At 48.1% G+C, this 15,264-nt stretch overlaps 1 protein-coding gene across 1 annotated transcript in view; it reads left to right on the top strand.

Annotated features, from left to right (window-relative positions):
• Positions 1–892, top strand: part of dars2 (aspartyl-tRNA synthetase 2, mitochondrial) — an 11,872-nt gene extending 10,980 nt beyond the window's left edge. Inside the window, exon 17 of the mRNA XM_076972931.1 lies at positions 426–892. Within this exon, the coding sequence (XP_076829046.1) occupies positions 426–661 (236 nt within the window). The 3' untranslated portion in view covers positions 662–892. The remainder of the gene's footprint in view (positions 1–425) is intronic.
• Positions 893–15,264: the final 14,372 nt, after the last annotated feature.

Here is a 15,264-nt window from a genome sequence, read left to right as displayed (position 1 = left end):
GGCAGTAAACAGTGAGAGGCTCGATCCGTAATGCCGTACTTAAGCAGTAGGCACTAGATTTCAACGCAGTAAGTTCTGCTCCATCGTTACAGCAGTGCGTTCTTTGAGTAGACAACAGGGCAGTATGCATACAACCTCGGACATACTACGTCCGCCATCTTACCTACGTCCCACGATCTTAGTAAAATGTCCCAGTTGAATCATGGGATAGAACGGTGTGCTGCAATCACATACTTCTAAATAGCTCCTGATTCAGTATGCCACCCAGGTACTTTTTGCTTACTGTTTAATGTTTAGTATTCAGATATACTGCCCTTTATCGCATACTGCATTGGCGTACTGTATAGGAGGGAAGTATGGCGTTTCGGACGGAGCCAAAGTGTTGTAGGTGTTTCCTCTAACGCTGCTCCTCTCTCCTCCTCCAGGGCTGGACCGCCTGGTGTCCATCATTGTGGGTTCTCCCAGCATCAGGGATGTCATCGCTTTCCCCAAGTCCTTCCGAGGTCATGACCTCATGAGCCACGCCCCTGATTTCGTGTCGGAGGAGGAGCTGAAGCCGTATCACATCTCGGTGGTTTGGCCCGGCAGTGAGGGCGGAGAGGGCAGACAGGGCGGAGAAGGCAGCCCTGCTCCAACTCCTGGACACTTCACTGCAGCGTAGGTGATGTCCAGGATGGCTGCTAAGAGCCCGCATCAGGCTGGGAGTGGCCCCCTGTCCCTGGGGTGTGAAGGTAGCTTCCAAGCAGGAGGAATCTTCTCAGATCTTCTTTTAAAATTGCACTGTGTCCATGTCTGCACATGGGGGTGAAGTAACCCGCAAACCAGAGCACTGTCCTTATTCACTATTCTGAACAATAAAGTCTGTCCATTCAAACCGCCTTGAGTTTTTCCTCACAGAACGTGTGGAGTGTGATGGGGAGAGGAGAGACCCTCCAGCAGGGGTCACTGTTGTTCCATCAACACCACCTTTCTTCTCCACAGCTCCTGAATGAGGAGCAGCACCGCTGTCCCTGCCCGGGCCTCCCCAGCAGCGCCGGCACACGGATGTATCTGTGGCGACGGTCTGCCCATCTCCACGTATTCATTTCACAGAACGTTATTTCTCAGCAGCCCCGTGCGCTGGCTGTGAACATGGAGCTGGCGTTAATCTGGCGTTAATCTGGGTTTTGTTGAGCGCGCAGGACCGCGGCTCGCAGCCTCGCCGCACGTCCACCTCCGCACTGTTTCAGATGATGCAGATTGCCAGCGACGACACGCTCGAGCACAGATGTTCTCATTAATGCTCAAAACACTCGTTGCCTCTCGGTAACGTGCATCTGCGTAGGCAGTGTCTCCACAGCTTGGCGTGATGCGGGCGGTGCATCCCCAGATATAAAGGCAACCCTGTCAGCTTCAGCAGACCGGACACGGCCGGACCAGCCGGGGGGTCGTTCAAGATGCAGAAGACTCCCTGACAAAAATTCTTGTAATGAACACCAAACTGTCAGTGAGAATAAAAAAAACCAGCAGAATTAGCACCAGCAGCCTGGTGGCGTGTGGTGATGTTTCGAGTGAATAGTTGCGGAGTGAAGAAGTGGTTGTTTAGAACGAGCTCCGTGTTCCCTGCTGCGTTTGCTCTCCGCTGGGCTCAACACCACCCTCGATTTACCGCCGCATTCAAACCGCCTAAAATAACAGGCAGTGCTTGAAACCAGCAACAAAACTCCAAAAAGTCCCTTAAAGGCTTGTGAAATTTCCACGTCCTCTGCCTAAGCCCCTGTGAATGGCACAGTTCCTCAACAGAGCACCTCAGTGAGGGGAAGAGCAATTATAACAGACTCCAGCTAAGACACTCTCTTTGTGTCTTAATTTGTCTGTGTGTAAATCTCGTCTGTTTCGTTATCTCCGGGGACGGTAATCTTGAGTGAATGGCGTTCACACTCAGGACCCCGTGTGCCAAGACTACAGTGAGCTCATCTTTCTCTCTATGATGGACGCTCAGTATTCATGGCTGATCTGATGTTTATAAGACATTGTCAGCTGCTGTTCATCGACGATGATGTATGACATTTTTAAGCCCAAAAGATTCACACATGATTCACAGCTCAACATGTGTGGCCCGCAGATAGGCTTGTCACGTTCCTCTCGCAGAAAACCTGCAGTCTACGTTAACAAAATACACAGTCAACACTGCCAGCAACCTGAGACTGTTTATGCAGCCAGTGGAGAGCCGGTTGACGTCCTCCTCTGTGTCCTCTGTCAGTTCTACCACACATTTCGGAGGGAAACTAGGCAAGCGGAGAGCTTGATTTTCATCTTCTCAGCATCTTCCACTGGTCCAACACTCCTGCCACATGTATCGGGTCCCGGGGGGGGGAGCTGTGTTGAGGGGTTTTGGAGAGGTGACGTGGGCCGTGTCACGAGTTCAGCGCTACATGCATCAGAATAATGGAACAGGGAAAAAAAACTGTCCACTCGTTGTCCTGGGAGACATGATCAAAGAGACGTGTAAGAGGACAGGAGGCCTATGCTCGTACGCTCTTATTAATTATCAATGAGTCTTCTGTGTGCAGGATCAAACCCAAGAGTTCATCAGCTGCATCAGCCCGTCCAGTGGTGTGTATAATGCTGGAGGTAACGCTATATGGTCTCAGTAATGTGTAGTGCTTGAGTTACACTTTATATTCTCTCCCAATGGTGAACACGGAGCTGGAATAACACTTTACGGTCTCTCCCAGTGCTGGGTAGTGCTTTCCTAGTGGCGTAAACAGTGCGGGAGTAACATTTACGGTCTTTTCCAGTGGCGTACGCAGTGCTGGACGTAATGCTTGCTGCTGCAGGCCAGGTTCTGTTCCTAAAGCCATTAGTGTTGCTGTCATGTAGCGATGCGCTGTGTTGGAATAGCCAAAGTAACCGAGGTTAATGTCCTGTGCCACATGCAGTCTTTAAAGTGGCAGGGGTATTAAGGGTAAAATCTAATTCCCCGTGAGGGTATAACTGTTAGCTAGCTTCATCATCTTCCTCTTATTGTACAAGAGGAAGGGTGGGGCTCATGCTCTTTAATTCATTTGTTTTGACACATTTTCACAAATTACATACATAACAGTCAGACAAAAGGCACAGCACTGGGTGTTTGGTCCATAATTATATCTTTGTCATATGGCACAATAAGAATGAATGGGCTGGATGCAGAAAACATTCACACAGGCACGTGCGGTGCATCATTTGAACAGACGACTGTCTTTATTATTCTGTAGGTATTGCAGTCAGCTATTACATAGGTCCCTATCGCTGTTAAATAGGTCGAAACTACGCACGCCTCCTTAACCTACGTTTTGCTCTGGACTCTGGTCATTTTTAATCAAGACCAAAAATGGGAAGGGCAAAGGTTAATGTAACCGTGGCGATCTAGGGGGGTTTGGCCTTATGATTCCAGACTAATTAATGTTTTGCTTTCAAAACTCTTAGAAATGGGATGGAGTATCGTTGATCTAGAGAAGGAGTACATATTCAGGCATGCATATGCCAAAAATAAAATTAGCTGTTATTCTTTACGATATGTGGGAAATTTGTATCACAGATACTTCAGACTGAAATTCAGTGCAAACCAGAAAGTGGTAAATCTTATTTTAAAGGAGCATTTTATGCGCGGCAATGAAATTGGGCAAAACTACCGACAATAAGACCGACAGCGAATACCAATGGGCCCCTGACGCATACTGAGTGGCGCTCAGCTAATTCTAGAAGACCATCCTGCGGATTTGTACTGGACGCATCGCAAATATTAAACGGGCTTGTGTTAATGTGCTACGCCGGCTGGATCCTTCATGAGGTCTGCACTGAGGGCACGTGAGATGGGGAAGGTTCCTGAGGAGCCATCGCTGTGTGGGCCTCAACCACGGAGCCACACACCGAGCTTTTCAATTTGTCCATATCTGGACCAAAGAAAGCCCGTGAGAGTTAAAATAAATAAATAAATAACAGCAGTGGAGGAAGAGTTATTTAAAGGTCCAGTAAGGTGTCAAGCCGTCCGGTCCTTATTAAAACTCATTAAGGAAGGTTTCCTGGCGGATTCCCCAGGGCTCGAGGAAAATGACGTTAATGATGCCAAACGAAGAGGAGCGTGCGCCGCAGTTCTGTGGATGCGCGCGGCCGCTTAGAGCGTTGCTGGCGCACGCGAGAACACCTCGCGCGACAACACGCCGGGGCGGCTTCGCTCGGATCAAGAATCTTTTTGATGCATATATATTTTCCTTTTTACATTAAAATCTACGTAAGGGAGTGCACAGAATGTGCCACTCCCACATCACTAATACCCCCCGCCCCCCCGGTTTCCCCGTTTTTGAAAGTTTGCTCCCTCCATCCGTCAAGACGTATTGGGGCCTGAATAATAGATGGTCTGTCAGCCCCCCGATGTCATTTTCTGTCAATATTGAAACAGCTTGTTTAACACAGTGTGTTTAGGGAGCACGGGGCGCTCGTCTGCCGTCTTATTTGGAGGGCAGAGACAAACAGGTTCAGTATGGCTAATTTGAAGCCATGCCTATGAAAGTTAAGGTAATATTGACCAGGGAGGTTGTTACTCGTAAAATAGATTGTTGAAGGTTTGTTTGACACGCAGTGATGTTTTTCCATTGCAATTTAAATACATGTAGGGTCACAACATATTATTTTCTCATAAACTATATCTTTAATTTGTCTTACATCTAAAATAATTCAGGTATATTGCATGCTATGTATTTTCCATTCCATGTCAGAAGTCAGAAGACAAGGTGTGGAGGTGCAGCTGTAGACCACTGATTGACCAAAAGCCCCAGAATGAAGACAATTCAATGAGGGGATCTATACCAAGCAATTTTTAGCATGAGTGATTTTTTTACTTTGGAAGAGAGTCTGTTTTTAAAGAGAAGCGTACGTGACATTCTTGCAGATGTAACAGAAGCCATATATTTTCAAAAGGTTTAGAATTTGCAAAGCTCCCAGTTCCTGTCAATCTGAAAAGATGGCAATCAAAACCCCAAATGCTGTCTTGGAGATATGGCAGCTCTCTAGAAAACCACTGCTTTGGGAAACAAGGAAAGCTAAAGGTGTGTCTGTATTTTTGTGTTTGTAGGCAGGACGAGGCGGGTTCAAACCAGAGCACACGATGTGCTAATAGTCTCTTTATCATTGTCATTCTAGACCAAGTGTTTGTCCCCTATCTGAAGCGCAGCTCTAGAGACACCACACCCTCCCCTCAGCTGAGAGGTGGCTGTTTGCGGACTTGTTTACACACTTGTTTACAGATCCTCTCAGACCTTGTGGCTGTCTTACAGTCTTCTTGGTGGAAAGGTCCTCCAGATGTCTCCTGGTCTTCTCGTGTTACAGGCATTTGGAGAGAACTTCTTGTCAAACCTCCCACACCTCCCAAACGTCTCACCTCTTCCAACAATGTTTCTGTCCCTAAATGTCACATTGTAAAACAACTTTGGGTTTGCAGAAGGTGCTACATAAACACGAATGATTTGTATTTATTTATTCATTCATTCAAAGGGGTGCATGGAAGTACATATTATAAAGCATTTTTTTCCAAAACAATTCCATCTTTTTTGTCGTGATCTGGTGGGATTTTGTTATTGTCGTCGAGTCGGGCATTTGCAGGTAATGAGATGTGATTCTAATGGCAGCAAAATGTGTCTCGGTGTCATTCTGCTCTCTGAACCATCACGCCTGTTTCCGTGTATGAGCTCTGTGCTTTGTCCTGTGGATACCTCGTGTCACTTCACCAGACTGGCTATGGCAGAAGCCTGGTTCATATAACAGCAAGTTATTATTAGTTTAGTATACAAAAATGGCTACCAAAAGACCATAGCATATATACATTTTCTTACAAGCCTATATTCATACATAAATGACCTTTTCCAAATCTGTGTGGTCAAGGTGGCACAGTAATTGTGATAGATTTTCTTTTAAGTGAATTGATTTCTGTCAAGGTTATTGATTGATTGTCAACTTGTATGTCACCGTAATTGGGACCTCCAACCCATTACACAGTCGGTTGTCTGAGCCAACACACATCACCACCAATCTCCTAACTCAGTTATTCCAGCAGAAATTCGATCTGTCAGTCATGTTCCATGTCGACGCATCACACAGCGGCAGAGCCCGGCACAAAACAGGGAGCGCATTCTGTTTCTGGCACAGTCGTGCCAGTCTGGGTTTTGTGTGCAGGCAGATATCCAGTTTAAATTCAGTGTTTTCAGTATGCAAGTATTGAAGATGTCCTAAATACACCCAAGGCCTATATTGGTTTGGTTTAATTCACAAATGCTCTTTTATACAATGACTTTAGACTGGATCTACACACTAAATCTGGAGATCAGTGGATTACTGGCACTGCTGTGAGTTCTTGTGTATTACTGGATCACTGAGGTTTTCATAGGTCCATATGTTTGTGAGAGTACATATTGGCGTGTTTCGTGTTCTGTTATCAGAGTACACATTTGCTCTAGCTTGCAATAGACTTTAATCAGCGCTTAAAGAATCTTTGTGACTTACACTTGGAATATTTTCATATGGCTATAGAATCACAGGATGTGTATGAGGGGATGTGTGGGAGAGAGAAATAGAGTGAGATAAGGAGAGGGGGAGGAGAGGGGGAGAGAGGAAGGAAGAGAGGGAGGGTGGGAGATATCATCATATGTGAAACCTGTGAAACATTTATCATCATGTCAGATAACTCTCATGACTGGTTTCTTTGATCGTAATGCTGAGGAAGTTTCTGTGTGTAGCCCTCGGTCCCGTGGGGGCCGGGCCGGGCCAGCACGGAGAGACAAGATGCTGATAACGGAAAACGGAACTTTATTAAGGAGATGAGCACAGGAGACCAAGGGAGGGGACAGAGCAGCTCGACGTCTGTGTGTGAAGGAGACAGAGATTATTTCCTCACACACAGGCTGAAGCAAAGGCCCCTGTGTGTGAGCCCCTGTCGGGTCCCTCACTCCCACCCACAACCACACCCATACCCTCACACACAACCACAGCCCCACCCACGCCCCCACCCACAACCACACCCATACCCTCACACACAACCACAGCCCCACCCACGCCCCCACCCACAACCACACCCATACCCTCACACACAACCACAGCCCCACCCACGCCCCCACCCACAACCACACCCATACCCTCACACACAACCACAGCCCCACCCACGCCCCCACACACAGCCAAACCCTCACTCCCACCCACAACCACACCCATACCCTCACACACAACCACACCCATACCCTCACACACAGCCCCACCCACGCCCTCACACACAACCACACCCATACCCTCACCCACAACCACACCCATACCCTCACACACAACCACACCCATACCCTCACACACAACCACACCCATACCCTCACACACAACCACACCCATACCCTCACACACAGCCCCACCCACGCCCTCACAAACAACCACACCCATACCCTCACCCACAACCACACCCATACCCTCACACACAACCACACCCATACCCTCACACACAACCACACCCATACCCTCACACACAACCACACCCATACCCACAACCACACCCATACCCTCACACACAACCACACCCATACCCTCACACACAACCACACCCATACCCTCACACACAACCACACCCATACCCTCACACACAGCCCCACCCACGCCCTCACACACAACCACACCCATACCCTCACCCACAACCACACCCATACCCTCACACACAACCACACCCATACCCTCACACACAACCACAGCCATACCCTCACCCACAACCACACCCATACCCTCACACACAACCACACCCATACCCTCACACACAACCCCACCCACGCCCTCACACACAACCACACCCATACCCTCACCCACAACCACACCCATACCCTCACACACAACCACACCCATACCCTCACACACAACCACACCCATACCCTCACACACAACCACACCCATACCCTCACACACAACCACACCCATACCCTCACACACAACCACAGCCCCACCCACGCCCCCACACACAACCACACCCATACCCCCACCCACAACCACACCCATACCCTCACACACAACCACAGCCCCACCCACGCCCCCACACACAGCCAAACCCACAGCCGCTGAATGAGAGTAGTCCTCCACAGCAGGGCTCTCCACCCACACCCCCACCTCCACCCACAGTGCTCCACGGCAGGCCTCCAATACACTGCAGCTTCCTTCCTAAAGTGCATTAAGTCTCACAGCTTCTCTGAATTCAATCAGTCATTGGAGCCAGTGGCAGGTTAGTGCTGTTCTCCATTGATTTCAACCTGGGGACCCAGTCAGCCTATAACGTGCATTTTCAATCTTCCCGCGTCCAGCCCTGCTGTGAGAAGCTCCATAAATAACACATCCAATGTGTTTCCATCAGCTGGCGTAGTTCTGGGTGCGCACGTGGCCGGGCGGAGAACCCGCGGAGAGAGCAGACGTCCACGCCACAGCACGTGACCCGCCCATTAAGGCGTGACCCGCGATTAAGCCACGTCACAACACGCCTTTCTTGCAAACATCAGTGCTTCATTTCTAAGGTGAAACCAAGGGCGATGAATACTTCATATTACTGCCGTTCACTGACAGTGATTAACTAGAATTATTACCGTCACCCTGGTTGCCATGTGCGTGATGCTGTCTCAGGTAATGATGAATGGGTGGATCATACTGAGATGTGAACGCACCTCAGATATCCGTTATAGTCAGTTCAATGAGATCCCAGCTGCCAAAGGTGCACACACTTATATTTTTCCTTCGTAAGTGGACGTTTTTCGTATGTGGAGAGATTTCAGGTGTAGTAATTCATTGAGATTTACAATGGGCTGACATAAAAAAAGCGAGAGAAGAGAGAGAGAGAGAGAGAGAGAGAGAGAGAGAGAGAGAGAGAGAGAGAGAGAGAGAGAGAGAGAGAGAGAGAGAGAGAGAAATGGTTAGTAACAGCCCAGGAGACAGGCTGGGATTCAATTCACACCGTAAATCTGGCGGTGTGAGCGGTCTGGCAGCTGATATTAGAGGTGCGGAAGGCGTCGCTCCTTATCTGGGTTAACCTTGAGCCTGGCGCGCGCGCTCACCGCCGGTTCCGTCCGTGCGCAAAAGTCGCGACGCCTTCGGGTCGCCAGCGGAAAATGCGAACGAGCGTGTACGCGTCGCCGTGCTGAATCTGAATCTGTTTCATTCACGCTTGACAAAAAATACCGCCGCTTTAGCTCCAGGCTGCGTGCGGGAGGCGGGGATGCTTGTGATCCGTCAGCAGGTGCGTTGGAAGCTGCTCCGGTGCCACTCACGCCACGAGGAGGCCGCACGCGGGATTAAATGAAGCGACATCTGTTGGGAGGTGTCGGCACCATCTCAGGTGTTGCGGGCTGATTTTGGTGGGGAGCGGTTTCCACCGTCGTCTCAGCTCCAGGATTACCCCGACCTCACCGACTGATTAATGCTGCTTTTGCATAATTTCTTTTTCTTTCCATTGGCTATAATTACAAGACATCCTAATCCCCATATCTAATCCAGCCTGCCTCCTTCTCTCCGAGGGCTGACCTCTATCACAGATAAAGAGACCACCTTCTTTTCCATTTGCCACTAATACTGCTGAGACTGGCCTGATAAACTCTCCCTTTTAACAGCCTTTTGTCAGACTGTGAACCTTGACCTGCGGAACACTCCATTTGAAGATGAAGGTTTTTCTCATGAGCCTGAGGAGATGGTTTGGTGGAGTGATATTCTCTCTAGAGGGCCCTATTCACCAGGCACTCAGGCTGGCTGGGCGATTAAGAGAGATCCAATGAACATTTCAATTTTGCCCAGCATTATACATCGGTGTAAAGTCGACTGATGGTCTTTAAGACTGTCGACTGTGTCCTGCTCTAACCCCTAGTCTGCCCCCTACACTGTTCTCTACAGTGTACTCTACACTGCCCCCTACACTTTACACTGTACTCTACACTGTACTCTACACTGCCCCTGCATTGTACTCTACACTGTATACCAGGTATCACCAAATGGCGGACCGCGGTCCGGATCCGGACCTGAACGCCGTCCTGTCCGGACCCAATCGCATTCCTGATTAACTGGATACGGACCCAAATGCGGAATTTGCTTGGTAAAAACAAAATAAAGCAAATAAGTAAACAAGCAGAGGTGACATTCCCCACACACTTTATTACACCTTCTTACAAACACCTTCCTAAAAACACTTCCTACAAACACCTCCTCACAATCCTACAGTCTGTCACCCTTCTGTGTTAAAAATCCTCTAGGTGTCTATTCATGGTCAGTTTCTAATAATCGATATGATGTTGGATGTGATATTGATGTGTTAAATCCCCAGTGATACTGCTATGCTATCAACACGCACAACCATGTTGTCATCATGTCTGGGTTAACGATGTGCTGGAGACTACCCACCACCCTGTCTGGTCAGCCATGGCCCTGTGTTTGTATTAACTGCACATTTCTGAGAATTTCATCAGAGCTACTAAAAACATTTGGCTCCAGAAATCAAACCAAAGTAAATAAAGTTGATACTAGCATCATCCTAGCTGGTTCTTTATTGAACATTCTAATCCCACATGTCTGTAGTGACTAGTAATGAGTTCCATGGTGTGCCAACATCTCCTAACATGTGCTATTAACCTGTGCTCCTAACCTGTGCTCCTAACCTGTGTTATTAACCTGTGCTCCTAACATGTGCTATTAACCTGTGGTCTTAACTTGTGCTCCTAACCTGTGCTCTTAACCCGTGGTCTTAACCTGTGCTCCTAACCAGTGCCCTTAACCTGTGTTATTAACCTGTGCTCCTAACCTGTGCTATTAACCTGTGCTCGTAACCTGTGCTATTAACCTGTGATCCTAACCTGTGCTCCTAATCTGTGGTTTTAACCTGTGCTCCTAACCTGTGGCCGTAACCTGTGCTATTAACCTGTGCTCCTAACCTGTGCACTTAACCTGTGCTATTAATCTGTGCTCCTAACCTGTGGTCTTAACCTGTGCTATTAACCTGTGCTATTAATCTGTGCTCTTAACCCAGCAGAGTCACTACCCAGTGTTGCCAGTAGGATGCCGAGTTTCTTCTTTGAGTCTCTGCGCAGCTTGGCTTGGTGCCAAAGACGTTCGCCTCTCAACGATGGGTTCTCGGGTTTGTGTTCCTGTCTGGGTGGAGTCTCCATGTTCCTGTGTATGTTTCCTCCCACAGTTCAAACACACGGAGGTAAAACTGGGTCACCCTAAACACCAGTTGTCCTGCTGTGAGTGTGGTCTGCATGTCCAGTGATGGTTGGCGTTCTCCTCTCTCCTTTTCCTGGGCCATGTTGTTCCCCAGAGGGCCCTGGTTTCTGTTTGAGTGCACCGTGTGCAGTTAACTGCTTCGCACTGTTGTGTTGAGTGGATGTAAAAGCTGTTTGTTGACTGTAAAGTGTCCTTGGGCTCAGTGAAAGGTGCTGTGTGTGTTGCTTCGTTCAGTCTTTGTTCCTCTGCAGATCTTTTCCTCAAACCCTCGTACGGAGGCTCTCTGTGCAGCTCACACACACGCTGGGGCGGCACTGCTGTGAAGCTGACATGGATCAGTGTGTGTTGTGCTGTGCAAATCAAGCGTAGTTAAATGAACTCAGCCAGACTGCCTGAAAAGGCTGGACTATCTGTGAGATGGAGGTTTCTCTTTAACCAGCAGTAAAAGGGCTGTACAGTTCAGTCATCACAGAGAGAGGATGAGTGAGCAGAATCCATTCACATCACTCTTTCCTCCAGAGAGAGAGAGAGAGAGAGAGAGAGAGAGAGAGAGAGAGAGAGAGAGAGAGAGAGAGAGAGAGGAGCGAACCCTATAATTTTGAGCAGAGGGACTAGAGTAGTTGATGCAGAGTTATTTGAACTGCTGGGTACACTCTTTACACAACACAGCTGCAAAGACATCAGTAACACTACAGTACTTTGTGAAAATATCTCACACACTGTAGTTTTAAGTGAAAAACCTATTAATAAAGCTTTATTGTATCATAATTGCAGACCATATTGCAGTGGCATTGTGTGGTAACAACTCTGGAAAGTGATAATAGATCGTTTCACATTATGACATCATAATGATCACAGTGATCAGTGCTACTGTTACAGCAATGACCACGTGTTACACTAATGTTTCAAATCAAAGTGACGTTATCTTCTGCTTAATGTAACACAGTTTCCAGTAGGTTTTTTGTCTTTGTGGCAGCCTTGTGTAGTCTGGTCACATACCTTATAAGCATGAAGACACCCTGACAATTTCACACACTCCAAACTTTAGAATTTTCTTCGTGAAGTTGCTCTATGTTCGGCTCATAGAGACCGCAAGAATGAAGTCAAATCCTGGATGGATGTCATGATTGGCGTAACCGGAAGGATGATGACATCGGCTCAGGCCCCGGCCTGTTTCTCGATTCTTGGAAATGAATCAGTAGAAATTATTTTCAAATGGCTCAACCCCTACGCATACGCTGTCCAGACATTCTCCCTAACAAGAGAGCTGCTTACTGCTTGACACGCACCAGGATAACCGGCTTTGTCAGCAGTGATTTCCTGTGTCAGTCACTGTGTTCCAACATAATTGCTCACTGTCCACTGAAATGTATCTGTCACTCCACACAACTCTAGTGGAGCTTTGGACGTGGCACACAGAGCATTAGAGCAGTTGCAGCTCTGTAAAAGTTTTCTATAAAAGTGTGTAAAACTTTGTTCTATTACTTTAAATAGAGTCGGTTCTCTACATTTCCTGAGGCTCTATTAGCACCACTTATCTGGGGAGGGGGAAGCCACTATGCTTTATTTATAAATCTTTCCATCACCAATTTGCAGCATTATGCACCCTTCACAGCACTGAGACAGCGACTCAGAGCTTAAGTCAAAATGTGGCGCATGACACAACTGGGACTCAAACCCGCTTTTTCAGCTTTTACTGGGTTTGCAAAAGGTGCTACTGGGTTTGTCCTTGTATTGTTAGTGTCTTTGAGGTGTTTGTGATGACAGGACAGCGGGACAGCGGGACAGCCAACTGAGACCTCACGTAGCATCAGACACTTGAGGCCACACAACTGGGAAGTGATGTCTAACTCTCCCCTGCACTGGACTGCATAATCATCTCCACAGTCCTACACAGTCCTACACACCCCTACACACCCCTACATAACCTCACACAGCCCTACACACCCCTACATAACCCCACACACCCCTACATAACCTCACACAGCCCTACACACCCCTACATAACCTCACACAACCCTACACACCCCTACATAACCCCACACAGCCCTACACACCCCTACATAACCCTACACAGCCCTACACACCCCTACATAACCCCACACAGCCCTACACACCCCTACATAACCCCACACAGCCCTACACACCCCTACATAACCCCACACAGCCCCACACATCCCTACATAACCCCACACAGCCCTACACACCCCTACATAACCCCACACAGCCCCACACATCCCTACATAACCCCACACAGCCCTACACACCTCTACATAACCCCACACAGCTCTACACACCCCTACATAACCCCACACAGCCCTACACACCCCTACATAACCCCACACAGCCCTACACACCCCTACATAACCCCACACAGCCCTACACACCCCTACAGAACCCCACACAGCCCTACACACCCCTACATAACCCTACACAGCCCTACACACCCCTACATAACCCCACACAGCTCTACACACCCCTACATAACCCCACACAGCCCTACACACCCCTACATAACCCCACACAGCTCTACACACCCCTACATAACCCTACAGTGTGGAGGGTGGAGAGGAGGGTGGGGGGGAGGGTGTGGAGGGGAGGGTGTGGAGGGTAGAAAGCAGAGTGTGGAGGGTGGAGGGGAGGGTGGGGTGGAGTGGGGAGGAGGGGGGTGGGGGGTGGGGAGGAACTAACTCTTCATGACAGCGTCTCAAGGAGTGCCGTCACTTTGTGTATTTAGAGTGAGAAATATTCTGAGACCCGAATGGATGCTTGACTGTGGGCAGCATGGGCGATGGGCAAGGCTCTGAATGTTTTAGGCACGGTTGACACAGTTGTTTTCTGTGTGTGTGTGTGTGTGTGTGTGTGTGTGTGTGTGTGTGTGTGTGTTTCCATCCTTACAAGATGCAGCCATCCATCACAGCCATTCTGTGTTATTGAAGTCGAGCCGTTTGATGGACCAAAGAGATGGGTGCGATTGAGAAAATGAGACATGTCGCGCTTTCTAAAGAGATGAGAAAACCAAAGGTATACTGGGAGAAGCCCCTCCCACACGGTGCTGGGGGCCGGCCTTGAGCATCCTGTGAGCCCGCCTTTGCTGCCTTCTGAATTATTTATTTCTTCCTGCTATTTATATCTAGAAGCTCCCGATAATGGTACAAACCAGACAGGATCTGGTGTGGAGACACGATGCCCTCGTACATAGACAACTGGTTTCGTCTGGAAAATAAAATTCTCAGTAGAGTATGAGGGGTGTGACAGGAGTGGTGGCCTGTGGGCGTGTACTGGTGTGAGCGTGTACTGGTGTGAGCGTGTACTGCTGGGGAAGACAACAGCACGATAAAAGAGCAACATGTATCTCTGTGGTACAAACGGTTCCTCTAGAAATGACGCGTGTGACTACAACAGGCTCACCTTGGTCCACAGACTCACCACATGTATTTATTTGCATTATGTACTTGATAATATATTCATTAAAATATCATTAAAAAACTATTAACATGCATTCAAGCCGATTAATGAGATAACTCCTACCCACGAGGACATTAAAAGTTGCAACACAAGACACATGATTATATAGATTCGTTTCTTTCAAGTATGTTTCAACTTTGATTCTTGTTTTCATATGCATCACTATGGCAGAATCACCAAGGATACAATCAGACATGTCACCAGATTCATCAGCTTTGAAAAATATTAGCTTTACTCAATCATTGCTAAAAAAAGAACCTTCAGAAATAATATAGTCATCAGACTATAGTAGTTCATGTTCAAAGTCAAAATGTTTTTCCAGTTGAGGCCACAGAATCTCATTACAAGCAGGATTTGATACCCCATCTTCCTAGAAACCGACCGGCAGTCACACGTAGCTTTTGTTATGCCCCAGCCGACAATCAGCCAACACGCCTCAGCGTTCACCAATCACAAGACCCGATTACTTCCGATTACCTCAATCACCAGATAACTGATCATTACACACACCTGTTCTTGTCATTATCATCACTGCATTTAAAGCCTACAGTGGTGCGTTTCACCCAG

Source organism: Brachyhypopomus gauderio, chromosome 14 (genome assembly GCF_052324685.1).
Source record: "Brachyhypopomus gauderio isolate BG-103 chromosome 14, BGAUD_0.2, whole genome shotgun sequence".
NCBI classification, from domain to species: Eukaryota; Metazoa; Chordata; class Actinopteri; order Gymnotiformes; family Hypopomidae; genus Brachyhypopomus; species Brachyhypopomus gauderio.
This window is presented reverse-complemented; position numbering and strand designations above follow the sequence as displayed.